General features: G+C 49.1%; 4 protein-coding genes across 4 annotated transcripts; all 4 read left to right on the forward strand.

The window, feature by feature from the left end:
• The first annotated feature begins 1,422 nt into the window (after positions 1 to 1,422).
• LOC123441318 (calcium-transporting ATPase 7, plasma membrane-type-like) lies at positions 1,423 to 4,119 on the forward strand. Its single transcript, XM_045117799.1, has one exon. It carries the CDS (start codon positions 1,423 to 1,425, stop codon positions 4,117 to 4,119), a length of 2,697 nt encoding a protein of 898 aa, XP_044973734.1.
• Positions 4,120 to 8,333: 4,214 nt separating this feature from the next.
• Positions 8,334 to 11,030, forward strand: LOC123441319 (calcium-transporting ATPase 7, plasma membrane-type-like). The gene has a single exon (XM_045117800.1). It carries the CDS (start codon positions 8,334 to 8,336, stop codon positions 11,028 to 11,030), a length of 2,697 nt encoding a protein of 898 aa, XP_044973735.1.
• A 4,200-nt stretch (positions 11,031 to 15,230) lies between these two features.
• LOC123441320 (calcium-transporting ATPase 7, plasma membrane-type-like) lies at positions 15,231 to 17,927 on the forward strand. Its single transcript, XM_045117801.1, has one exon. It carries the CDS (start codon positions 15,231 to 15,233, stop codon positions 17,925 to 17,927), a length of 2,697 nt encoding a protein of 898 aa, XP_044973736.1.
• Positions 17,928 to 22,143: 4,216 nt separating this feature from the next.
• LOC123441321 (calcium-transporting ATPase 7, plasma membrane-type-like) lies at positions 22,144 to 24,832 on the forward strand. The gene is made up of 2 exons (XM_045117802.1): positions 22,144 to 22,613; positions 22,660 to 24,832. The coding sequence occupies exons 1-2, from the start codon at positions 22,144 to 22,146 to the stop codon at positions 24,830 to 24,832; spliced, it is 2,643 nt and encodes an 880-aa protein (XP_044973737.1).
• Positions 24,833 to 25,760: the final 928 nt, after the last annotated feature.

A 25,760-nucleotide genomic window follows, 5' to 3' on the forward strand; every position in this document is an offset into this window, starting at 1 on the left:
CATGTTGATTAGGATTCTTTCTTTCTAACTAACCAGATTTTTAAGGGAATGAGGTCCTCATTTCCCTTATAACCTTTAATCAAAATCCACCTCTTTGTAAACCTATGTAAACTTATGTATTAACATTACTTGCACGCCGCACACGCCTTCCCTGCGAAAGTCGACCGGCGTAGTCGAAATTCCTACCGACTTCACGACGGACGACGGATGCTTGGCAGGCCTGGCCCTGAGGGGGGGGGGAGGGGGGCGATCGGGGCGGTCGCCCCGGGTCCCCTGATGCCAAGGGGCCCCACATACGTGTTCTCGTCTTGTATGGGATTAGCTCCCTGATCAAATCCCAAAGTATCGCCTACCTCCTACGCGAAAACTAAATGGTATTACCGTTTCCCAGGATTTCCTTCCAGCTACGATTGAGGAGTAATTTGTTATTGCATGCGATTAATTGGGAGTAGTTATGGGGAAAATCGCTAGTGATTTGTTCCTTAATTTGCCAGCCGAAAATTGTGCGCTTAATTGTTTCATTTTCAGATGTTCTCCTAATTTTCAGCCAGGTCAAGCGGATCTTTTATAAAGGGGACATACCCGGAATGTTCAAAGGTTACAGAAGCTGAGAGTTGAGAGAATAGATCGTCCCCTACAGTAGCAGCACGGCACTTGATATCCATCTCCTATGTGTGCGTGGCGGCGCTTTGACTCACACAAGCTCCGTGTCGAAGGATGACTGAACCGCCGGCGATAGCCATGCCTTCCACGTAACCATGCCGACTCGCCGAGAGGCGATACAGTGTGATGGCGTGATTAGAAAAGATAAGTTATATGCCTCGGATCTCAATTTATCTGCTAGTGTAAGCCGTGTGAGATTTAACTGGGAAGCTTTATTTAAATTTATATATGATCATCAAAATTTCCTCTAGATTGTTGCAACTAGGCCATTATTAATCTATTCAGTTTTTGATGGGATTAATAATATATTCATTAGATAATGTTTGTGGATAGATGTTATTGGGGTTATAATTTTCGTATTTGATAACTTACCGGAAGTTGTTGTGGAGGAAAAAAAGTAATATAAATTTGGAAAACAAGGATTTTACATAATATGATATTTACATTAACATCAATCATATAAACGTGAGTGACTATCTGCTAAAATACCATGATTATCAGTGAATAAACTATTAGGTCCGATATTTTTATCATCAAAACAATCCAAAGAAGAGACTTGTATATAATAAAAATTAACATATTGCCTTCAGCGAAGAATAAAAGATCATTTTTTGTATATGATTTTATGCTCTACGCCCGGGCCCCTGGATTCTAGTTCCGTCCCGAGCTCCCGAATTCTCAGGACCGGCCCTGATGCTTCGCCGACGTCGGACTTTTCTATACGAAAATGACCAAGCTAAGTAAGCATCTCACGAGGACATGTACATGCCCCACGAGGACGAAGGTCACTCTCACGCTGAAGCTGATGCTGATGCTGCTGCAGTCTCCTCCTCCATCAGGGGCCTCGTCAAGGATAAGTGCCATGACTGCTTTCGCCGCCTCGGCGGAAGCACCGGCATCGCGGCCAAGCTCACTTCCCACCCGAAGCGGGGCATCAGGGACGAGGACATGACGTTGAGCTGGCGCAAGAAGGAGTTCGGCGACAATACGTGCCCCAAGCCCAGGCCCAGGACCTTCTTCCGCCACGTCTTGGACGCGCTCGGCCACGTCTCCGTCGTCGCGCTACTCGCCAGTGCCGCCGTCTCCCTCGGCTTAGGCATCATGGAGCATGGCGTCAAGGACGGGTGGTACGACGGTGCCACCATCTTCCTCGCCGCATTCGTCGTCTTCGGCGTCACCGCGGTCATCAGCCACGCCCAGGCCAAGAGGGACCACAAGCTCGCCACCGAGTCCGCCAACCTTGTCGTCACCGTCGTCCGCGCCGCCAGGAGACAGGAGATCTCCGTATTTGACGTCGTCGTCGGCGACGTGCTCATACTCAAGACCGGCGACGTCGTTCCAGCGGACGGGGTGTTCCTAGACGGCCACGGCTTCCAGGTGGACGAGTCGAGTTTGACGGGACATCCCGGCCCTATCGACATCGACGCCGGGACGAACCCCTTCCTCGCCTCCGGCGTGAAGGTCGTCAACGGCCACGGCTCCATGCTCGTCACCGCCGTCGGCACCAACACCACGGCTTGGAGCATCCTCTCAACGTTGAAATTGAACACTCGCCCGGCGCCGCTAGAGGAGCGCCTCGAGAGTCTCATTTCAACCATCGGCAAGGCTACCGTCGCCGTCGCGCTTGTCGCCTTCACCGTGCTCCTCGTTCGCCATTTCACCAACAGTAGCACGGGAAAGCCGCTGTTGATTGAAAAGGGCGTGCCGATTGCGGTGTCTCTCATGGCCACCTTTGCCATGAAGATGATGGTGAAGGATAAGGCGCTGGTGCACAGTTTGTCGGCGTCGGTCACGGTCATCTGCACCGACATGACCGGAATGCTCACCCTCAACAGGATGGAGGTGACCGAGTTCTGGGTCGGCACTGCCCGACCTAGAACCCCCACGGCGATATCTAGCAGCGTCGTTGGCCTGCTGTGCCAGGGCGTCGGGCTCAACACCACCGGAAGCGTGTACAAGCCGGACAATGTATCCCAACCGGAGATATCGGGCAGCCCGGTGGAGAAGGCACTTCTGTCATGGGCCACGGCGGACCTCTCCATGGATGCTGCCGCCTTGAAGAGGAGCTGCAAGGTAGTACATGTGGAGGCTTTCAACTCCGACGAGAAGCCCAGCCCCAGCCGTGCAATAATCAGGGACAAGGCCACACGTTTGTTGGTCGCGCACTGGAAAGGCGGCGCGGAGGTGCTCCTTGCCATGTGCTCCATGTACATGGACACGGATGCAACGGTGCGTGAACTCGGTGTGGAGCAGCGGAACAAGCTTGAGAAGGTGATCCGCGATATGGTGGCAAGCGGCCTCCGGTGCCTCGGCTTTGCTTATAAAAAGGTTGACGACACTGAGCAATCAAAGGTTCATCACCTGGAGGAACTGACATTGTTAGGTATAGTCGGCTTGAAAGACACTTGCCGACCAGAGGTCAATGCCACCATTGAAGATTGCACAAAGGCAAGCATGGCCGTGAAGATGCTCACCGGCGATAACATCCTCATGGCCCTTACTATCGCCAAGGAGTGCGGCATCATTTCGAGCAATGACCCCGACGGAGTCGTCATCGAGGGACACCAGTTCCGGGCCATGTCAGTGACACGACAACTCCAGATGGTGGACAAGATCCGTGTCATGGCGAGTTCCCGGCCCCAAGACAAGCTGTTGCTGGTGAAGCGGCTGAAGCACAAGGGCCACGTGGTGGCCGTGACCGCCGGCGAGGGCATCAATGATGCGGCGGCTCTCAAGGAGGCCGACGTGGTGCTGTGCATGGACGTCCATGGCACCGATGTCTCCACGGACACCATCTTCCTCAACGGCAAGTTCGACGTAGTGGTGAAGGCTACCCGGTGGGGACGCTGTGCCTATCACAACTTCCAGAAGTTCATCCAGTTCCACATCATCGTCAACGCCGTCGCAATCATCGTCAACTTCATGTCGGCGGTCACCATGGGTAACGTTCCACTGACCACCGTGCAAATCATGTGGGTGAACCTGGTGATGGGCGTCATGAGCACGCTGGCGCTATCCACTGACAAGCCCACCGACGCGCTCATGGAATCCCCACCCATTTCCCGCACGACACGGCTCATCAACAATGCCATGTGTTACATCATGGCCGCGCAGGCAATGTTTCAGATCGCCGTGCTGCTGGGGCTCCAATTCCTTGGCAACGATGACCAAGCCAGTGCCACCATGATCTTCAATGTCTTCATGCTCTTCCAGGTGTTCAACGAGTTCAACATGAGGGACAACGTCCTTGCCGGGGTGCTCAAGAATAGGATGTTCCTCCTCATCGTCGCCCTGGCGCTCGTGCTGCAGGTGGTGACGGTGGAGGTGCTCACGAAGTTCGTTGGTACCACGAAGCTCGGCTTGGGGCAATGGGGCGTCTGCCTCGCCATCGCCACCGTGTCGTGGCCCGTTGGTTGGGCCGTCAAGTTCATCCCAGTGCCGGTTCGTAGCAGTTGACAAGCCTAGCCTAGTAGCGAATCAAAGGCGATGTGTGGGGTCCTGGACCCGTTTCTGTTGGTAGCAAGTTCAACTGGATCTACTTACTCAAAAAAATCTGACGTTTCTGAAAAGTTTCACATCTTTCAACAACATGTTGAGCGTCTCTTTCATCGTAACATCCTTGCTACCCAAACTGATCGGGGTACCCAAAAACTCCGAGCAGACACCATTATTTTGGTTGATGCTTTTTTTATCTTGGGCGGTCATGTAAAATGTATTCCCATTTATATCAATGCCCTTGGAAAGTCAATACACTCAAAGATGGTGTCCTGGCCAACAAGTACACGTCATCTCCAACAGTGTTGTTACTCATGAGATGTGTTTGCAACCAACCACAAAAAGTCCCCATGTGTTCACGTGTAATCGAGTCGTCAGACTACTCCATGTGTTTGGAGCATAGAATATTCTCATGTTCATTGATGTACGGGGCCACCAAGGTATTTTTGTATAACTGTGTAGTGTGCTTGCGCCCAAGAATGTCCGTTCCTATATATTATTGAGTTTGGTCCTAGCATGCCTTTTCCACTCAGTTTTCCCTCATGCCGCGATTGAGGAACACCAATCGGCTTAATGTCAGGAATAAAGTCAATACAAAACTCAATGCCCTCCTCTATTTCGTGGCCCTTGAAGATGCTTTCATTTGGCCTAGCACGGTTACGGACAGTAAACTAGAAAACTTGCTACAAAACCAAAGACCAGGATGGCCTAGATATATTCAATTTGAAACATATGAATAAAGCACTACAGGCCAATTATTTCTGGAAATTAGAAATGAATTTCGATTGTGACAAGATGTGTTGTTGAATGAATATTTAAATAACAAGTGTATTTATTTGATTAAATCTAAGGTGTGATATTACTATTTTTGGACTAGCTAGCTTGTTAAAAGCTTATACATTTTTTCTAAACATTACAACAGGGTGTTAGGTAATGGAAACAACACTATGTCTTGGAAATATTGTTGGGTTGGTGATAAGCCACTCAATTTTTTTCTACCATAGGATTTATAGCAATTTTTTATCATAATATCTTAGTTGATTAAGCCATTGTTAAAGGACGAAATGGTTCTATCTTAAGAATAAATCCTTTTTTGAGAATCGCTTAAGATTTGAAATAGTCTCAAACTACGATGTGAGGAGATAATGATGGTATGGTAATGATAAGATCGAATGGATGCTAACTGCTGATAGCAATTTTACAATGAGATCCCTGTGCAAATATTGGTTAATTGTGCTTGTGGTTTTACCGAGAAACTCTTGTGGAAACTAAGATTCCTTCATAATTTTATGTTTTTAATTTTTTTCATGGTCAAAAAAAGCATTCTTACCAAAGACCATTAGTTAAGAAGGGGATTTGGTAACAATTATTTTTCTATATCTAGTCGGTTTGTGTTGTTTTCCGGAGATGACCTAGGTGCGACTGCTAAATAATAAATACTCCCTCTGTTTCAAAATATTTGTGGTGGTTTTAGGTCGAACTAAAATCACGACAAGCATTTGACAACTATTTTAATATGAACGGAGTACATATCAATGCTGCAATCGAAAATTCCTTTTGGGGGAAGAAGTCCAATGAAGTTGGTTTCTGAAAAATTCAAAATTCATACAAATTAGTATATTTACATTTTAAAAAATTCGGAAAAAAACAATAGATATACAAGGAGGCATAATGCACAAGTGCGTAAATTTTCAGGACGAAATACATTGAAATGAGGGTTGTGCAAAAAAGAAAAATCTAGGATTTTTTAACACATAATAATATTCATCCTCCGAGGCTATGAATTTGTGTCTATAGATTACTAAAGTACTGATTTAAACATAGGACCGGACTGCTTTCTCATCTTTTCGTTTGGGGTCCTCTTCATGAAAGACGGGGACTTGTTTGATATATCATGTTTCTTTGATGTCTTGATGTAAACCGCTTTGTAATCCTGTCTTATGTGGTGTAATGCAGTGTCTAGGACCTTCGTGACCGTTTCTTGTTATAAAATAATTAGGGCAGGGCGAACGCTCGATCCAAACGCATCTGTCCGTGCAGGTTTCGGAGCATGCGCGGGACGGACCACCGGACAGCGCGAGTTAGAAAAGCTACGCGCACGCGGGTTGCGTCAGCACGAGGATGACAGACGGCCCCCACAAAGTACGGAGCGGACAAAAGTATCACGCGCCCGCAAGAAAGTTCCCCACCATCGCCGCAGGGACTTTTATGTTCTTTTTTGCGAAAAAGCGCCTCAGGGACTTTTCTGTTTTTTTGTTTTTACGAAAAAGCGCCTCAGGCACTTTACACGTGCCGGGTTTTGGGCCTCCCACGGACCGCTGCGTGCCATAGCGGGTGGCGTTCTTATCGGCTGCGCACGTGAATTGCTCGGCCCGTCGCGAAATTCCTACCGACTTCACGACGGGCGGCGGATGCTTGCCGACGTCGGACTTTTCTATACGAAAACGACCAAGCTAAGTAAGCATCTCCGTTAACACCCCCCCCCCTCCGCCCCTTCACTATATAAAGCGAAGCGTGGCATGCAAACACCTCATCAATCTGTCTTTCGTCTCACTGACTTTTCTGTTTTTTTTTTTGAAAAAGCGTCTCAGTGACTTTCCTATTATTGTTGTTTTGCAAAAAAGCGCCTGAGGCACTTTACACGTGCCGGGTTTTGGGCCTCCTACAGACCGCCGTGTGCCATAGCGGGTGGCGTTCCTATCGGCTGCGCACGTGGATTGCTGGCCTGCTAGACATATAACCAATTATTACATGTTGATTAGGATTCTTTCTTTCTAACTAACCAGATTTTTAAGGGAATGAGGTCCTCATTTCCCTTATAACCTTTAATCAAAATCCACCTCTTTGTAAACCTATGTAAACTTATGTATTAACATTACTTGCACGCCGCACACGCCTTCCCTGCGAAAGTCGACCGGCGTAGTCGAAATTCCTACCGACTTCACGACGGACGACGGATGCTTGGCAGGCCTGGCCCTGAGGGGGGGGGGGGGAGGGGGGCGATCGGGGCGGTCGCCCCGGGCCCCCTGATGCCAAGGGGCCCCACATACGTGTTCTCGTCTTGTATGGGATTAGCTCCCTGATCAAATCCCAAAGTATCGCCTACCTCCTACGCGAAAACTAAATGGTATTACCGTTTCCCAGGATTTCCTTCCAGCTACGATTGAGGAGTAATTTGTTATTGCATGCGATTAATTGGGAGTAGTTATGGGGAAAATCGCTAGTGATTTGTTCCTTAATTTGCCAGCCGAAAATTGTGCGCTTAATTGTTTCATTTTCAGATGTTCTCCTAATTTTCAGCCAGGTCAAGCGGATCTTTTATAAAGGGGACATACCCGGAATGTTCAAAGGTTACAGAAGCTGAGAGTTGAGAGAATAGATCGTCCCCTACAGTAGCAGCACGGCACTTGATATCCATCTCCTATGTGTGCGTGGCGGCGCTTTGACTCACACAAGCTCCGTGTCGAAGGATGACTGAACCGCCGGCGATAGCCATGCCTTCCACGTAACCATGCCGACTCGCCGAGAGGCGATACAGTGTGATGGCGTGATTAGAAAAGATAAGTTATATGCCTCGGATCTCAATTTATCTGCTAGTGTAAGCCGTGTGAGATTTAACTGGGAAGCTTTATTTAAATTTATATATGATCATCAAAATTTCCTCTAGATTGTTGCAACTAGGCCATTATTAATCTATTCAGTTTTTGATGGGATTAATAATATATTCATTAGATAATGTTTGTGGATAGATGTTATTGGGGTTATAATTTTCGTATTTGATAACTTACCGGAAGTTGTTGTGGAGGAAAAAAAGTAATATAAATTTGGAAAACAAGGATTTTACATAATATGATATTTACATTAACATCAATCATATAAACGTGAGTGACTATCTGCTAAAATACCATGATTATCAGTGAATAAACTATTAGGTCCGATATTTTTATCATCAAAACAATCCAAAGAAGAGACTTGTATATAATAAAAATTAACATATTGCCTTCAGCGAAGAATAAAAGATCATTTTTTGTATATGATTTTATGCTCTACGCCCGGGCCCCTGGATTCTAGTTCCGTCCCGAGCTCCCGAATTCTCAGGACCGGCCCTGATGCTTCGCCGACGTCGGACTTTTCTATACGAAAATGACCAAGCTAAGTAAGCATCTCACGAGGACATGTACATGCCCCACGAGGACGAAGGTCACTCTCACGCTGAAGCTGATGCTGATGCTGCTGCAGTCTCCTCCTCCATCAGGGGCCTCGTCAAGGATAAGTGCCATGACTGCTTTCGCCGCCTCGGCGGAAGCACCGGCATCGCGGCCAAGCTCACTTCCCACCCGAAGCGGGGCATCAGGGACGAGGACATGACGTTGAGCTGGCGCAAGAAGGAGTTCGGCGACAATACGTGCCCCAAGCCCAGGCCCAGGACCTTCTTCCGCCACGTCTTGGACGCGCTCGGCCACGTCTCCGTCGTCGCGCTACTCGCCAGTGCCGCCGTCTCCCTCGGCTTAGGCATCATGGAGCATGGCGTCAAGGACGGGTGGTACGACGGTGCCACCATCTTCCTCGCCGCATTCGTCGTCTTCGGCGTCACCGCGGTCATCAGCCACGCCCAGGCCAAGAGGGACCACAAGCTCGCCACCGAGTCCGCCAACCTTGTCGTCACCGTCGTCCGCGCCGCCAGGAGACAGGAGATCTCCGTATTTGACGTCGTCGTCGGCGACGTGCTCATACTCAAGACCGGCGACGTCGTTCCAGCGGACGGGGTGTTCCTAGACGGCCACGGCTTCCAGGTGGACGAGTCGAGTTTGACGGGACATCCCGGCCCTATCGACATCGACGCCGGGACGAACCCCTTCCTCGCCTCCGGCGTGAAGGTCGTCAACGGCCACGGCTCCATGCTCGTCACCGCCGTCGGCACCAACACCACGGCTTGGAGCATCCTCTCAACGTTGAAATTGAACACTCGCCCGGCGCCGCTAGAGGAGCGCCTCGAGAGTCTCATTTCAACCATCGGCAAGGCTACCGTCGCCGTCGCGCTTGTCGCCTTCACCGTGCTCCTCGTTCGCCATTTCACCAACAGTAGCACGGGAAAGCCGCTGTTGATTGAAAAGGGCGTGCCGATTGCGGTGTCTCTCATGGCCACCTTTGCCATGAAGATGATGGTGAAGGATAAGGCGCTGGTGCACAGTTTGTCGGCGTCGGTCACGGTCATCTGCACCGACATGACCGGAATGCTCACCCTCAACAGGATGGAGGTGACCGAGTTCTGGGTCGGCACTGCCCGACCTAGAACCCCCACGGCGATATCTAGCAGCGTCGTTGGCCTGCTGTGCCAGGGCGTCGGGCTCAACACCACCGGAAGCGTGTACAAGCCGGACAATGTATCCCAACCGGAGATATCGGGCAGCCCGGTGGAGAAGGCACTTCTGTCATGGGCCACGGCGGACCTCTCCATGGATGCTGCCGCCTTGAAGAGGAGCTGCAAGGTAGTACATGTGGAGGCTTTCAACTCCGACGAGAAGCCCAGCCCCAGCCGTGCAATAATCAGGGACAAGGCCACACGTTTGTTGGTCGCGCACTGGAAAGGCGGCGCGGAGGTGCTCCTTGCCATGTGCTCCATGTACATGGACACGGATGCAACGGTGCGTGAACTCGGTGTGGAGCAGCGGAACAAGCTTGAGAAGGTGATCCGCGATATGGTGGCAAGCGGCCTCCGGTGCCTCGGCTTTGCTTATAAAAAGGTTGACGACACTGAGCAATCAAAGGTTCATCACCTGGAGGAACTGACATTGTTAGGTATAGTCGGCTTGAAAGACACTTGCCGACCAGAGGTCAATGCCACCATTGAAGATTGCACAAAGGCAAGCATGGCCGTGAAGATGCTCACCGGCGATAACATCCTCATGGCCCTTACTATCGCCAAGGAGTGCGGCATCATTTCGAGCAATGACCCCGACGGAGTCGTCATCGAGGGACACCAGTTCCGGGCCATGTCAGTGACACGACAACTCCAGATGGTGGACAAGATCCGTGTCATGGCGAGTTCCCGGCCCCAAGACAAGCTGTTGCTGGTGAAGCGGCTGAAGCACAAGGGCCACGTGGTGGCCGTGACCGCCGGCGAGGGCATCAATGATGCGGCGGCTCTCAAGGAGGCCGACGTGGTGCTGTGCATGGACGTCCATGGCACCGATGTCTCCACGGACACCATCTTCCTCAACGGCAAGTTCGACGTAGTGGTGAAGGCTACCCGGTGGGGACGCTGTGCCTATCACAACTTCCAGAAGTTCATCCAGTTCCACATCATCGTCAACGCCGTCGCAATCATCGTCAACTTCATGTCGGCGGTCACCATGGGTAACGTTCCACTGACCACCGTGCAAATCATGTGGGTGAACCTGGTGATGGGCATCATGAGCACGCTGGCGCTATCCACTGACAAGCCCACCGACGCGCTCATGGAATCCCCACCCATTTCCCGCACGACACGGCTCATCAACAATGCCATGTGTTACATCATGGCCGCGCAGGCAATGTTTCAGATCGCCGTGCTGCTGGGGCTCCAATTCCTTGGCAACGATGACCAAGCCAGTGCCACCATGATCTTCAATGTCTTCATGCTCTTCCAGGTGTTCAACGAGTTCAACATGAGGGACAACGTCCTTGCCGGGGTGCTCAAGAATAGGATGTTCCTCCTCATCGTCGCCCTGGCGCTCGTGCTGCAGGTGGTGACGGTGGAGGTGCTCACGAAGTTCGTTGGTACCACGAAGCTCGGCTTGGGGCAATGGGGCGTCTGCCTCGCCATCGCCACCGTGTCGTGGCCCGTTGGTTGGGCCGTCAAGTTCATCCCAGTGCCGGTTCGTAGCAGTTGACAAGCCTAGCCTAGTAGCGAATCAAAGGCGATGTGTGGGGTCCTGGACCCGTTTCTGTTGGTAGCAAGTTCAACTGGATCTACTTACTCAAAAAAATCTGACGTTTCTGAAAAGTTTCACATCTTTCAACAACATGTTGAGCGTCTCTTTCATCGTAACATCCTTGCTACCCAAACTGATCGGGGTACCCAAAAACTCCGAGCAGACACCATTATTTTGGTTGATGCTTTTTTTATCTTGGGCGGTCATGTAAAATGTATTCCCATTTATATCAATGCCCTTGGAAAGTCAATACACTCAAAGATGGTGTCCTGGCCAACAAGTACACGTCATCTCCAACAGTGTTGTTACTCATGAGATGTGTTTGCAACCAACCACAAAAAGTCCCCATGTGTTCACGTGTAATCGAGTCGTCAGACTACTCCATGTGTTTGGAGCATAGAATATTCTCATGTTCATTGATGTACGGGGCCACCAAGGTATTTTTGTATAACTGTGTAGTGTGCTTGCGCCCAAGAATGTCCGTTCCTACATATTATTGAGTTTGGTCCTAGCATGCCTTTTCCACTCAGTTTTCCCTCATGCCGCGATTGAGGAACACCAATCGGCTTAATGTCAGGAATAAAGTCAATACAAAACTCAATGCCCTCCTCTATTTCGTGGCCCTTGAAGATGCTTTCATTTGGCCTAGCACGGTTACGGACAGTAAACTAGAAAACTTGCTACAAAACCAAAGACCAGGATGGCCTAGATATATTCAATTTGAAACATATGAATAAAGCACTACAGGCCAATTATTTCTGGAAATTAGAAATGAATTTCGATTGTGACAAGATGTGTTGTTGAATGAATATTTAAATAACAAGTGTATTTATTTGATTAAATCTAAGGTGTGATATTACTATTTTTGGACTAGCTAGCTTGTTAAAAGCTTATACATTTTTTCTAAACATTACAACAGGGTGTTAGGTAATGGAAACAACACTATGTCTTGGAAATATTGTTGGGTTGGTGATAAGCCACTCAATTTTTTTCTACCATAGGATTTATAGCAATTTTTTATCATAATATCTTAGTTGATTAAGCCATTGTTAAAGGACGAAATGGTTCTATCTTAAGAATAAATCCTTTTTTGAGAATCGCTTAAGATTTGAAATAGTCTCAAACTACGATGTGAGGAGATAATGATGGTATGGTAATGATAAGATCGAATGGATGCTAACTGCTGATAGCAATTTTACAATGAGATCCCTGTGCAAATATTGGTTAATTGTGCTTGTGGTTTTACCGAGAAACTCTTGTGGAAACTAAGATTCCTTCATAATTTTATGTTTTTAATTTTTTTCATGGTCAAAAAAAGCATTCTTACCAAAGACCATTAGTTAAGAAGGGGATTTGGTAACAATTATTTTTCTATATCTAGTCGGTTTGTGTTGTTTTCCGGAGATGACCTAGGTGCGACTGCTAAATAATAAATACTCCCTCTGTTTCAAAATATTTGTGGTGGTTTTAGGTCGAACTAAAATCACGACAAGCATTTGACAACTATTTTAATATGAACGGAGTACATATCAATGCTGCAATCGAAAATTCCTTTTGGGGGAAGAAGTCCAATGAAGTTGGTTTCTGAAAAATTCAAAATTCATACAAATTAGTATATTTACATTTTAAAAAATTCGGAAAAAAACAATAGATATACAAGGAGGCATAATGCACAAGTGCGTAAATTTTCAGGACGAAATACATTGAAATGAGGGTTGTGCAAAAAAGAAAAATCTAGGATTTTTTAACACATAATAATATTCATCCTCCGAGGCTATGAATTTGTGTCTATAGATTACTAAAGTACTGATTTAAACATAGGACCGGACTGCTTTCTCATCTTTTCGTTTGGGGTCCTCTTCATGAAAGACGGGGACTTGTTTGATATATCATGTTTCTTTGATGTCTTGATGTAAACCGCTTTGTAATCCTGTCTTATGTGGTGTAATGCAGTGTCTAGGACCTTCGTGACCGTTTCTTGTTATAAAATAATTAGGGCAGGGCGAACGCTCGATCCAAACGCATCTGTCCGTGCAGGTTTCGGAGCATGCGCGGGACGGACCACCGGACAGCGCGAGTTAGAAAAGCTACGCGCACGCGGGTTGCGTCAGCACGAGGATGACAGACGGCCCCCACAAAGTACGGAGCGGACAAAAGTATCACGCGCCCGCAAGAAAGTTCCCCACCATCGCCGCAGGGACTTTTATGTTCTTTTTTGCGAAAAAGCGCCTCAGGGACTTTTCTGTTTTTTTGTTTTTACGAAAAAGCGCCTCAGGCACTTTACACTTGCCGGGTTTTGGGCCTCCCACGGACCGCTGCGTGCCATAGCGGGTGGCGTTCTTATCGGCTGCGCACGTGAATTGCTCGGCCCGCCGCGAAATTCCTACCGACTTCACGACGGGCGGCGGATGCTTGCCGACGTCGGACTTTTCTATACGAAAACGACCAAGCTAAGTAAGCATCTCGGTTAACACCCCCCCCTCCGCCCCTTCACTATATAAAGCGAAGCGTGGCATGCAAACACCTCATCAATCTGTCTTTCGTCTCACTGACTTTTCTGTTTTTTTTTCGAAAAAGCGTCTCAGTGACTTTCCTATTATTGTTGTTTTGCAAAAAAGCGCCTGAGGCACTTTACACGTGCCGGGTTTTGGGCCTCCTACAGACCGCCGTGTGCCATAGCGGGTGGCGTTCCTATCGGCTGCGCACGTGGATTGCTGGCCTGCTAGACATATAACCAATTATTACATGTTGATTAGGATTCTTTCTTTCTAACTAACCAGATTTTTAAGGGAATGAGGTCCTCATTTCCCTTATAATCTTTAATCAAAATCCACCTCTTTGTAAACCTATGTAAACTTATGTATTAACATTACTTGCACGCCGCACACGCCTTCCCTGCGAAAGTCGACCGGCGTAGTCGAAATTCCTACCGACTTCACGACGGACGACGGATGCTTGGCAGGCCTGGCCCTGAGGGGGGGGGAGGGGGGCGATCGGGGCGGTCGCCCCGGGCCCCCTGATGCCAAGGGGCCCCACATACGTGTTCTCGTCTTGTATGGGATTAGCTCCCTGATCAAATCCCAAAGTATCGCCTACCTCCTACGCGAAAACTAAATGGTATTACCGTTTCCCAGGATTTCCTTCCAGCTACGATTGAGGAGTAATTTGTTATTGCATGCGATTAATTGGGAGTAGTTATGGGGAAAATCGCTAGTGATTTGTTCCTTAATTTGCCAGCCGAAAATTGTGCGCTTAATTGTTTCATTTTCAGATGTTCTCCTAATTTTCAGCCAGGTCAAGCGGATCTTTTATAAAGGGGACATACCCGGAATGTTCAAAGGTTACAGAAGCTGAGAGTTGAGAGAATAGATCGTCCCCTACAGTAGCAGCACGGCACTTGATATCCATCTCCTATGTGTGCGTGGCGGCGCTTTGACTCACACAAGCTCCGTGTCGAAGGATGACTGAACCGCCGGCGATAGCCATGCCTTCCACGTAACCATGCCGACTCGCCGAGAGGCGATACAGTGTGATGGCGTGATTAGAAAAGATAAGTTATATGCCTCGGATCTCAATTTATCTGCTAGTGTAAGCCGTGTGAGATTTAACTGGGAAGCTTTATTTAAATTTATATATGATCATCAAAATTTCCTCTAGATTGTTGCAACTAGGCCATTATTAATCTATTCAGTTTTTGATGGGATTAATAATATATTCATTAGATAATGTTTGTGGATAGATGTTATTGGGGTTATAATTTTCGTATTTGATAACTTACCGGAAGTTGTTGTGGAGGAAAAAAAGTAATATAAATTTGGAAAACAAGGATTTTATGATATTTACATTAACATCAATCATATAAACGTGAGTGACTATCTGCTAAAATACCATGATTATTAGTGAATAAACTATTAGGTCCGATATTTTTATCATCAAAACAATCCAAAGAAGAGACTTGTATATAATAAAAATTAACATATTGCCTTCAGCGAAGAATAAAAGATCATTTTTTGTATATGATTTTATGCTCTACGCCCGGGCCCCTGGATTCTAGTTCCGTCCCGAGCCCCCGAATTCTCAGGACCGGCCCTGATGCTTCGCCGACGTCGGACTTTTCTATACGAAAATGACCAAGCTAAGTAAGCATCTCACGAGGACATGTACATGCCCCACGAGGACGAAGGTCACTCTCACGCTGAAGCTGATGCTGATGCTGCTGCAGTCTCCTCCTCCATCAGGGGCCTCGTCAAGGATAAGTGCCATGACTGCTTTCGCCGCCTCGGCGGAAGCACCGGCATCGCGGCCAAGCTCACTTCCCACCCGAAGCGGGGCATCAGGGACGAGGACATGACGTTGAGCTGGCGCAAGAAGGAGTTCGGCGACAATACGTGCCCCAAGCCCAGGCCCAGGACCTTCTTCCGCCACGTCTTGGACGCGCTCGGCCACGTCTCCGTCGTCGCGCTACTCGCCAGTGCCGCCGTCTCCCTCGGCTTAGGCATCATGGAGCATGGCGTCAAGGACGGGTGGTACGACGGTGCCACCATCTTCCTCGCCGCATTCGTCGTCTTCGGCGTCACCGCGGTCATCAGCCACGCCCAGGCCAAGAGGGACCACAAGCTCGCCACCGAGTCCGCCAACCTTGTCGTCACCGTCGTCCGCGCCGCCAGGAGACAGGAGATCTCCGTATTTGACGTCGTCGTCGGCGACGTGCTCATACTCAAGACCGGCGACGTCGTTCCAGCGGACGGGGTGTTCCTAGACGGCCACGGCTTCCAGGTGGACGAGTCGAGTTTGACGGGACATCCCGGCCCTATCGACATCGACGCCGGGACGAACCCCTTCCTCGCCTCCGGCGTGAAGGTCGTCAACGGCCACGGCTCCATGCTCGTCACCGCCGTCGGCACCAACACCACGGCTTGGAGCATCCTCTCAACGTTGAAATTGAACACTCGCCCGGCGCCGCTAGAGGAGCGCCTCGAGAGTCTCATTTCAACCATCGGCAAGGCTACCGTCGCCGTCGCGCTTGTCGCCTTCACCGTGCTCCTCGTTCGCCATTTCACCAACAGTAGCACGGGAAAGCCGCTGTTGATTGAAAAGGGCGTGCCGATTGCGGTGTCTCTCATGGCCACCTTTGCCATGAAGATGATGGTGAAGGATAAGGCGCTGGTGCACAGTTTGTCGGCGTCGGTCACGGTCATCTGCACCGACATGACCGGAATGCTCACCCTCAACAGGATGGAGGTGACCGAGTTCTGGGTCGGCACTGCCCGACCTAGAACCCCCACGGCGATATCTAGCAGCGTCGTTGGCCTGCTGTGCCAGGGCGTCGGGCTCAACACCACCGGAAGCGTGTACAAGCCGGACAATGTATCCCAACCGGAGATATCGGGCAGCCCGGTGGAGAAGGCACTTCTGTCATGGGCCACGGCGGACCTCTCCATGGATGCTGCCGCCTTGAAGAGGAGCTGCAAGGTAGTACATGTGGAGGCTTTCAACTCCGACGAGAAGCCCAGCCCCAGCCGTGCAATAATCAGGGACAAGGCCACACGTTTGTTGGTCGCGCACTGGAAAGGCGGCGCGGAGGTGCTCCTTGCCATGTGCTCCATGTACATGGACACGGATGCAACGGTGCGTGAACTCGGTGTGGAGCAGCGGAACAAGCTTGAGAAGGTGATCCGCGATATGGTGGCAAGCGGCCTCCGGTGCCTCGGCTTTGCTTATAAAAAGGTTGACGACACTGAGCAATCAAAGGTTCATCACCTGGAGGAACTGACATTGTTAGGTATAGTCGGCTTGAAAGACACTTGCCGACCAGAGGTCAATGCCACCATTGAAGATTGCACAAAGGCAAGCATGGCCGTGAAGATGCTCACCGGCGATAACATCCTCATGGCCCTTACTATCGCCAAGGAGTGCGGCATCATTTCGAGCAATGACCCCGACGGAGTCGTCATCGAGGGACACCAGTTCCGGGCCATGTCAGTGACACGACAACTCCAGATGGTGGACAAGATCCGTGTCATGGCGAGTTCCCGGCCCCAAGACAAGCTGTTGCTGGTGAAGCGGCTGAAGCACAAGGGCCACGTGGTGGCCGTGACCGCCGGCGAGGGCATCAATGATGCGGCGGCTCTCAAGGAGGCCGACGTGGTGCTGTGCATGGACGTCCATGGCACCGATGTCTCCACGGACACCATCTTCCTCAACGGCAAGTTCGACGTAGTGGTGAAGGCTACCCGGTGGGGACGCTGTGCCTATCACAACTTCCAGAAGTTCATCCAGTTCCACATCATCGTCAACGCCGTCGCAATCATCGTCAACTTCATGTCGGCGGTCACCATGGGTAACGTTCCACTGACCACCGTGCAAATCATGTGGGTGAACCTGGTGATGGGCGTCATGAGCACGCTGGCGCTATCCACTGACAAGCCCACCGACGCGCTCATGGAATCCCCACCCATTTCCCGCACGACACGGCTCATCAACAATGCCATGTGTTACATCATGGCCGCGCAGGCAATGTTTCAGATCGCCGTGCTGCTGGGGCTCCAATTCCTTGGCAACGATGACCAAGCCAGTGCCACCATGATCTTCAATGTCTTCATGCTCTTCCAGGTGTTCAACGAGTTCAACATGAGGGACAACGTCCTTGCCGGGGTGCTCAAGAATAGGATGTTCCTCCTCATCGTCGCCCTGGCGCTCGTGCTGCAGGTGGTGACGGTGGAGGTGCTCACGAAGTTCGTTGGTACCACGAAGCTCGGCTTGGGGCAATGGGGCGTCTGCCTCGCCATCGCCACCGTGTCGTGGCCCGTTGGTTGGGCCGTCAAGTTCATCCCAGTGCCGGTTCGTAGCAGTTGACAAGCCTAGCCTAGTAGCGAATCAAAGGCGATGTGTGGGGTCCTGGACCCGTTTCTGTTGGTAGCAAGTTCAACTGGATCTACTTACTCAAAAAAATCTGACGTTTCTGAAAAGTTTCACATCTTTCAACAACATGTTGAGCGTCTCTTTCATCGTAACATCCTTGCTACCCAAACTGATCGGGGTACCCAAAAACTCCGAGCAGACACCATTATTTTGGTTGATGCTTTTTTTATCTTGGGCGGTCATGTAAAATGTATTCCCATTTATATCAATGCCCTTGGAAAGTCAATACACTCAAAGATGGTGTCCTGGCCAACAAGTACACGTCATCTCCAACAGTGTTGTTACTCATGAGATGTGTTTGCAACCAACCACAAAAAGTCCCCATGTGTTCACGTGTAATCGAGTCGTCAGACTACTCCATGTGTTTGGAGCATAGAATATTCTCATGTTCATTGATGTACGGGGCCACCAAGGTATTTTTGTATAACTGTGTAGTGTGCTTGCGCCCAAGAATGTCCGTTCCTACATATTATTGAGTTTGGTCCTAGCATGCCTTTTCCACTCAGTTTTCCCTCATGCCGCGATTGAGGAACACCAATCGGCTTAATGTCAGGAATAAAGTCAATACAAAACTCAATGCCCTCCTCTATTTCGTGGCCCTTGAAGATGCTTTCATTTGGCCTAGCACGGTTACGGACAGTAAACTAGAAAACTTGCTACAAAACCAAAGACCAGGATGGCCTAGATATATTCAATTTGAAACATATGAATAAAGCACTACAGGCCAATTATTTCTGGAAATTAGAAATGAATTTCGATTGTGACAAGATGTGTTGTTGAATGAATATTTAAATAACAAGTGTATTTATTTGATTAAATCTAAGGTGTGATATTACTATTTTTGGACTAGCTAGCTTGTTAAAAGCTTATACATTTTTTCTAAACATTACAACAGGGTGTTAGGTAATGGAAACAACACTATGTCTTGGAAATATTGTTGGGTTGGTGATAAGCCACTCAATTTTTTTCTACCATAGGATTTATAGCAATTTTTTATCATAATATCTTAGTTGATTAAGCCATTGTTAAAGGACGAAATGGTTCTATCTTAAGAATAAATCCTTTTTTGAGAATCGCTTAAGATTTGAAATAGTCTCAAACTACGATGTGAGGAGATAATGATGGTATGGTAATGATAAGATCGAATGGATGCTAACTGCTGATAGCAATTTTACAATGAGATCCCTGTGCAAATATTGGTTAATTGTGCTTGTGGTTTTACCGAGAAACTCTTGTGGAAACTAAGATTCCTTCATAATTTTATGTTTTTAATTTTTTTCATGGTCAAAAAAAGCATTCTTACCAAAGACCATTAGTTAAGAAGGGGATTTGGTAACAATTATTTTTCTATATCTAGTCGGTTTGTGTTGTTTTCCGGAGATGACCTAGGTGCGACTGCTAAATAATAAATACTCCCTCTGTTTCAAAATATTTGTGGTGGTTTTAGGTCGAACTAAAATCACGACAAGCATTTGACAACTATTTTAATATGAACGGAGTACATATCAATGCTGCAATCGAAAATTCCTTTTGGGGGAAGAAGTCCAATGAAGTTGGTTTCTGAAAAATTCAAAATTCATACAAATTAGTATATTTACATTTTAAAAAATTCGGAAAAAAACAATAGATATACAAGGAGGCATAATGCACAAGTGCGTAAATTTTCAGGACGAAATACATTGAAATGAGGGTTGTGCAAAAAAGAAAAATCTAGGATTTTTTAACACATAATAATATTCATCCTCCGAGGCTATGAATTTGTGTCTATAGATTACTAAAGTACTGATTTAAACATAGGACCGGACTGCTTTCTCATCTTTTCGTTTGGGGTCCTCTTCATGAAAGACGGGGACTTGTTTGATATATCATGTTTCTTTGATGTCTTGATGTAAACCGCTTTGTAATCCTGTCTTATGTGGTGTAATGCAGTGTCTAGGACCTTCGTGACCGTTTCTTGTTATAAAATAATTAGGGCAGGGCGAACGCTCGATCCAAACGCATCTGTCCGTGCAGGTTTCGGAGCATGCGCGGGACGGACCACCGGACAACGCGAGTTAGAAAAGCTACGCGCACGCGGGTTGCGTCAGCACGAGGATGACAGACGGCCCCCACAAAGTACGGAGCGGACAAAAGTATCACGCGCCCGCAAGAAAGTTCCCCACCATCGCCGCAGGGACTTTTATGTTCTTTTTTGCGAAAAAGCGCCTCAGGGACTTTTCTGTTTTTTTGATTTTACGAAAAAGCGCCTCAGGCACTTTACACGTGCCGGGTTTTGGGCCTCCCACGGACCGCTGCGTGCCATAGCGGGTGGCGTTCTTATCGGCTGCGCACGTGAATTGCTCGGCCCGCCGCGAAATTCCTACCGACTTCACGACGGGCGGCGGATGCTTGCCGACGTCGGACTTTTCTATACGAAAACGACCAAGCTAAGTAAGCATCTCCGTTAACACCCCCCCCCCCTCCGCCCCTTCACTATATAAAGCGAAGCGTGGCATGCAAACACCTCATCAATCTGTCTTTCGTCTCACTGACTTTTCTGTTTTTTTTTTCGAAAAAGCGTCTCAGTGACTTTCCTATTATTGTTGTTTTGCAAAAAAGCGCCTGAGGCACTTTACACGTGCCGGGTTTTGGGCCTCCTACAGACCGCCGTGTGCCATAGCGGGTGGCGTTCCTATCGGCTGCGCACGTGGATTGCTGGCCTGCTAGACATATAACCAATTATTACATGTTGATTAGGATTCTTTCTTTCTAACTAACCAGATTTTTAAGGGAATGAGGTCCTCATTTCCCTTATAATCTTTAATCAAAATCCACCTCTTTGTAAACCTATGTAAACTTATGTATTAACATTACTTGCACGCCGCACACGCCTTCCCTGCGAAAGTCGACCGGCGTAGTCGAAATTCCTACCGACTTCACGACGGACGACGGATGCTTGGCAGGCCTGGCCCTGAGGGGGGGGGGGGGGAGGGGGGCGATCGGGGCGGTCGCCCCGGGCCCCCTGATGCCAAGGGGCCCCACATACGTGTTCTCGTCTTGTATGGGATTAGCTCCCTGATCAAATCCCAAAGTATCGCCTACCTCCTACGCGAAAACTAAATGGTATTACCGTTTCCCAGGATTTCCTTCCAGCTACGATTGAGGAGTAATTTGTTATTGCATGCGATTAATTGGGAGTAGTTATGGGGAAAATCGCTAGTGATTTGTTCCTTAATTTGCCAGCCGAAAATTGTGCGCTTAATTGTTTCATTTTCAGATGTTCTCCTAATTTTCAGCCAGGTCAAGCGGATCTTTTATAAAGGGGACATACCCGGAATGTTCAAAGGTTACAGAAGCTGAGAGTTGAGAGAATAGATCGTCCCCTACAGTAGCAGCACGGCACTTGATATCCATCTCCTATGTGTGCGTGGCGGCGCTTTGACTCACACAAGCTCCGTGTCGAAGGATGACTGAACCGCCGGCGATAGCCATGCCTTCCACGTAACCATGCCGACTCGCCGAGAGGCGATACAGTGTGATGGCGTGATTAGAAAAGATAAGTTATATGCCTCCGATCTCAATTTATCTGCTAGTGTAAGCCGTGTGAGATTTAACTGGGAAGCTTTATTTAAATTTATATATGATCATCAAAATTTCCTCTAGATTGTTGCAACTAGGCCATTATTAATCTATTCAGTTTTTGATGGGATTAATAATATATTCATTAGATAATGTTTGTGGATAGATGTTATTGGGGTTATAATTTTCGTATTTGATAACTTACCGGAAGTTGTTGTGGAGGAAAAAAAGTAATATAAATTTGGAAAACAAGGATTTTACATAATATGATATTTACATTAACATCAATCATATAAACGTGAGTGACTATCTGCTAAAATACCATGATTATTAGTGAATAAACTATTAGGTCCGATATTTTTATCATCAAAACAATCCAAAGAAGAGACTTGTATATAATAAAAATTAACATATTGCCTTCAGCGAAGAATAAAAGATCATTTTTTGTATATGATTTTATGCTCTACGCCCGGGCCCCTGGATTCTAGTTCCGTCCCGAGCCCCCGAATTCTCAGGACCGGCCCTGATGCTTCGCCGACGTCGGACTTTTCTATACGAAAATGACCAAGCTAAGTAAGCATCTCACGAGGACATGTACATGCCCCACGAGGACGAAGGTCACTCTCACGCTGAAGCTGATGCTGATGCTGCTGCAGTCTCCTCCTCCATCAGGGGCCTCGTCAAGGATAAGTGCCATGACTGCTTTCGCCGCCTCGGCGGAAGCACCGGCATCGCGGCCAAGCTCACTTCCCACCCGAAGCGGGGCATCAGGGACGAGGACATGACGTTGAGCTGGCGCAAGAAGGAGTTCGGCGACAATACGTGCCCCAAGCCCAGGCCCAGGACCTTCTTCCGCCACGTCTTGGACGCGCTCGGCCACGTCTCCGTCGTCGCGCTACTCGCCAGTGCCGCCGTCTCCCTCGGCTTAGGCATCATGGAGCATGGCGTCAAGGACGGGTGGTACGACGGTGCCACCATCTTCCTCGCCGCATTCGTCGTCTTCGGCGTCACCGCGGTCATCAGCCACGCCCAGGCCAAGAGGGACCACAAGCTCGCCACCGAGTCCGCCAACCTTGTCGTCACCGTCGTCCGCGCCGCCAGGAGACAGGAGATCTCCGTATTTGACATCGTCGTCGGCGACGTGCTCAACCGGCGACGTCGTTCCAGCGGACGGGGTGTTCCTAGACGGCCACGGCTTCCAGGTGGACGAGTCGAGTTTGACGGGACATCCCGGCCCTATCGACATCGACGCCGGGACGAACCCCTTCCTCGCCTCCGGCGTGAAGGTCGTCAACGGCCACGGCTCCATGCTCGTCACCGCCGTCGGCACCAACACCACGGCTTGGAGCATCCTCTCAACGTTGAAATTGAACACTCGCCCGGCGCCGCTAGAGGAGCGCCTCGAGAGTCTCATTTCAACCATCGGCAAGGCTACCGTCGCCGTCGCGCTTGTCGCCTTCACCGTGCTCCTCGTTCGCCATTTCACCAACAGTAGCACGGGAAAGCCGCTGTTGATTGAAAAGGGCGTGCCGATTGCGGTGTCTCTCATGGCCACCTTTGCCATGAAGATGATGGTGAAGGATAAGGCGCTGGTGCACAGTTTGTCGGCGTCGGTCACGGTCATCTGCACCGACATGACCGGAATGCTCACCCTCAACAGGATGGAGGTGACCGAGTTCTGGGTCGGCACTGCCCGACCTAGAACCCCCACGGCGATATCTAGCAGCGTCGTTGGCCTGCTGTGCCAGGGCGTCGGGCTCAACACCACCGGAAGCGTGTACAAGCCGGACAATGTATCCCAACCGGAGATATCGGGCAGCCCGGTGGAGAAGGCACTTCTGTCATGGGCCACGGCGGACCTCTCCATGGATGCTGCCGCCTTGAAGAGGAGCTGCAAGGTAGTACATGTGGAGGCTTTCAACTCCGACGAGAAGCCCAGCCCCAGCCGTGCAATAATCAGGGACAAGGCCACACGTTTGTTGGTCGCGCACTGGAAAGGCGGCGCGGAGGTGCTCCTTGCCATGTGCTCCATGTACATGGACACGGATGCAACGGTGCGTGAACTCGGTGTGGAGCAGCGGAACAAGCTTGAGAAGGTGATCCGCGATATGGTGGCAAGCGGCCTCCGGTGCCTCGGCTTTGCTTATAAAAAGGTTGACGACACTGAGCAATCAAAGGTTCATCACCTGGAGGAACTGACATTGTTAGGTATAGTCGGCTTGAAAGACACTTGCCGACCAGAGGTCAATGCCACCATTGAAGATTGCACAAAGGCAAGCATGGCCGTGAAGATGCTCACCGGCGATAACATCCTCATGGCCCTTACTATCGCCAAGGAGTGCGGCATCATTTCGAGCAATGACCCCGACGGAGTCGTCATCGAGGGACACCAGTTCCGGGCCATGTCAGTGACACGACAACTCCAGATGGTGGACAAGATCCGTGTCATGGCGAGTTCCCGGCCCCAAGACAAGCTGTTGCTGGTGAAGCGGCTGAAGCACAAGGGCCACGTGGTGGCCGTGACCGCCGGCGAGGGCATCAATGATGCGGCGGCTCTCAAGGAGGCCGACGTGGTGCTGTGCATGGACGTCCATGGCACCGATGTCTCCACGGACACCATCTTCCTCAACGGCAAGTTCGACGTAGTGGTGAAGGCTACCCGGTGGGGACGCTGTGCCTATCACAACTTCCAGAAGTTCATCCAGTTCCACATCATCGTCAACGCCGTCGCAATCATCGTCAACTTCATGTCGGCGGTCACCATGGGTAACGTTCCACTGACCACCGTGCAAATCATGTGGGTGAACCTGGTGATGGGCGTCATGAGCACGCTGGCGCTATCCACTGACAAGCCCACCGACGCGCTCATGGAATCCCCACCCATTTCCCGCACGACACGGCTCATCAACAATGCCATGTGTTACATCATGGCCGCGCAGGCAATGTTTCAGATCGCCGTGCTGCTGGGGCTCCAATTCCTTGGCAACGATGACCAAGCCAGTGCCACCATGATCTTCAATGTCTTCATGCTCTTCCAGGTGTTCAACGAGTTCAACATGAGGGACAACGTCCTTGCCGGGGTGCTCAAGAATAGGATGTTCCTCCTCATCGTCGCCCTGGCGCTCGTGCTGCAGGTGGTGACGGTGGAGGTGCTCACGAAGTTCGTTGGTACCACGAAGCTCGGCTTGGGGCAATGGGGCGTCTGCCTCGCCATCGCCACCGTGTCGTGGCCCGTTGGTTGGGCCGTCAAGTTCATCCCAGTGCCGGTTCGTAGCAGTTGACAAGCCTAGCCTAGTAGCGAATCAAAGGCGATGTGTGGGGTCCTGGACCCGTTTCTGTTGGTAGCAAGTTCAACTGGATCTACTTACTCAAAAAAATCTGACGTTTCTGAAAAGTTTCACATCTTTCAACAACATGTTGAGCGTCTCTTTCATCGTAACATCCTTGCTACCCAAACTGATCGGGGTACCCAAAAACTCCGAGCAGACACCATTATTTTGGTTGATGCTTTTTTTATCTTGGGCGGTCATGTAAAATGTATTCCCATTTATATCAATGCCCTTGGAAAGTCAATACACTCAAAGATGGTGTCCTGGCCAACAAGTACACGTCATCTCCAACAGTGTTGTTACTCATGAGATGTGTTTGCAACCAACCACAAAAAGTCCCCATGTGTTCACGTGTAATCGAGTCGTCAGACTACTCCATGTGTTTGGAGCATAGAATATTCTCATGTTCATTGATGTACGGGGCCACCAAGGTATTTTTGTATAACTGTGTAGTGTGCTTGCGCCCAAGAATGTCCGTTCCTATATATTATTGAGTTTGGTCCTAGCATGCCTTTTCCACTCAGTTTTCCCTCATGCCGCGATTGAGGAACACCAATCGGCTTAATGTCAGGAATAAAGTCAATACAAAACTCAATGCCCTCCTCTATTTCGTGGCCCTTGAAGATGCTTTCATTTGGCCTAGCACGGTTACGGACAGTAAACTAGAAAACTTGCTACAAAACCAAAGACCAGGATGGCCTAGATATATTCAATTTGAAACATATGAATAAAGCACTACAGGCCAATTATTTCTGGAAATTAGAAATGAATTTCGATTGTGACAAGATGTGTTGTTGAATGAATATTTAAATAACAAGTGTATTTATTTGATTAAATCTAAGGTGTGATATTACTATTTTTGGACTAGCTAGCTTGTTAA

This window comes from Hordeum vulgare, chromosome 3H, assembly GCF_904849725.1.
Source record: "Hordeum vulgare subsp. vulgare chromosome 3H, MorexV3_pseudomolecules_assembly, whole genome shotgun sequence".
Lineage (NCBI taxonomy): Eukaryota > Viridiplantae > Streptophyta > Magnoliopsida > Poales > Poaceae > Hordeum > Hordeum vulgare.

Coding starts and splice junctions, on each gene's coding strand:
- LOC123441318 (XM_045117799.1), top strand. CDS start 1,423: ATGTACATGCCCCACGAGGACGAAGGTCACTCTCACGCTGAAGCTGAT.
- LOC123441319 (XM_045117800.1), top strand. CDS start 8,334: ATGTACATGCCCCACGAGGACGAAGGTCACTCTCACGCTGAAGCTGAT.
- LOC123441320 (XM_045117801.1), top strand. CDS start 15,231: ATGTACATGCCCCACGAGGACGAAGGTCACTCTCACGCTGAAGCTGAT.
- LOC123441321 (XM_045117802.1), top strand. CDS start 22,144: ATGTACATGCCCCACGAGGACGAAGGTCACTCTCACGCTGAAGCTGAT. Junction 22,614..22,659: donor GACCACAAGCTCGCCACCGA/GTCCGCCAACCT, acceptor GCCAGGAGACAG/GAGATCTCCGTATTTGACAT.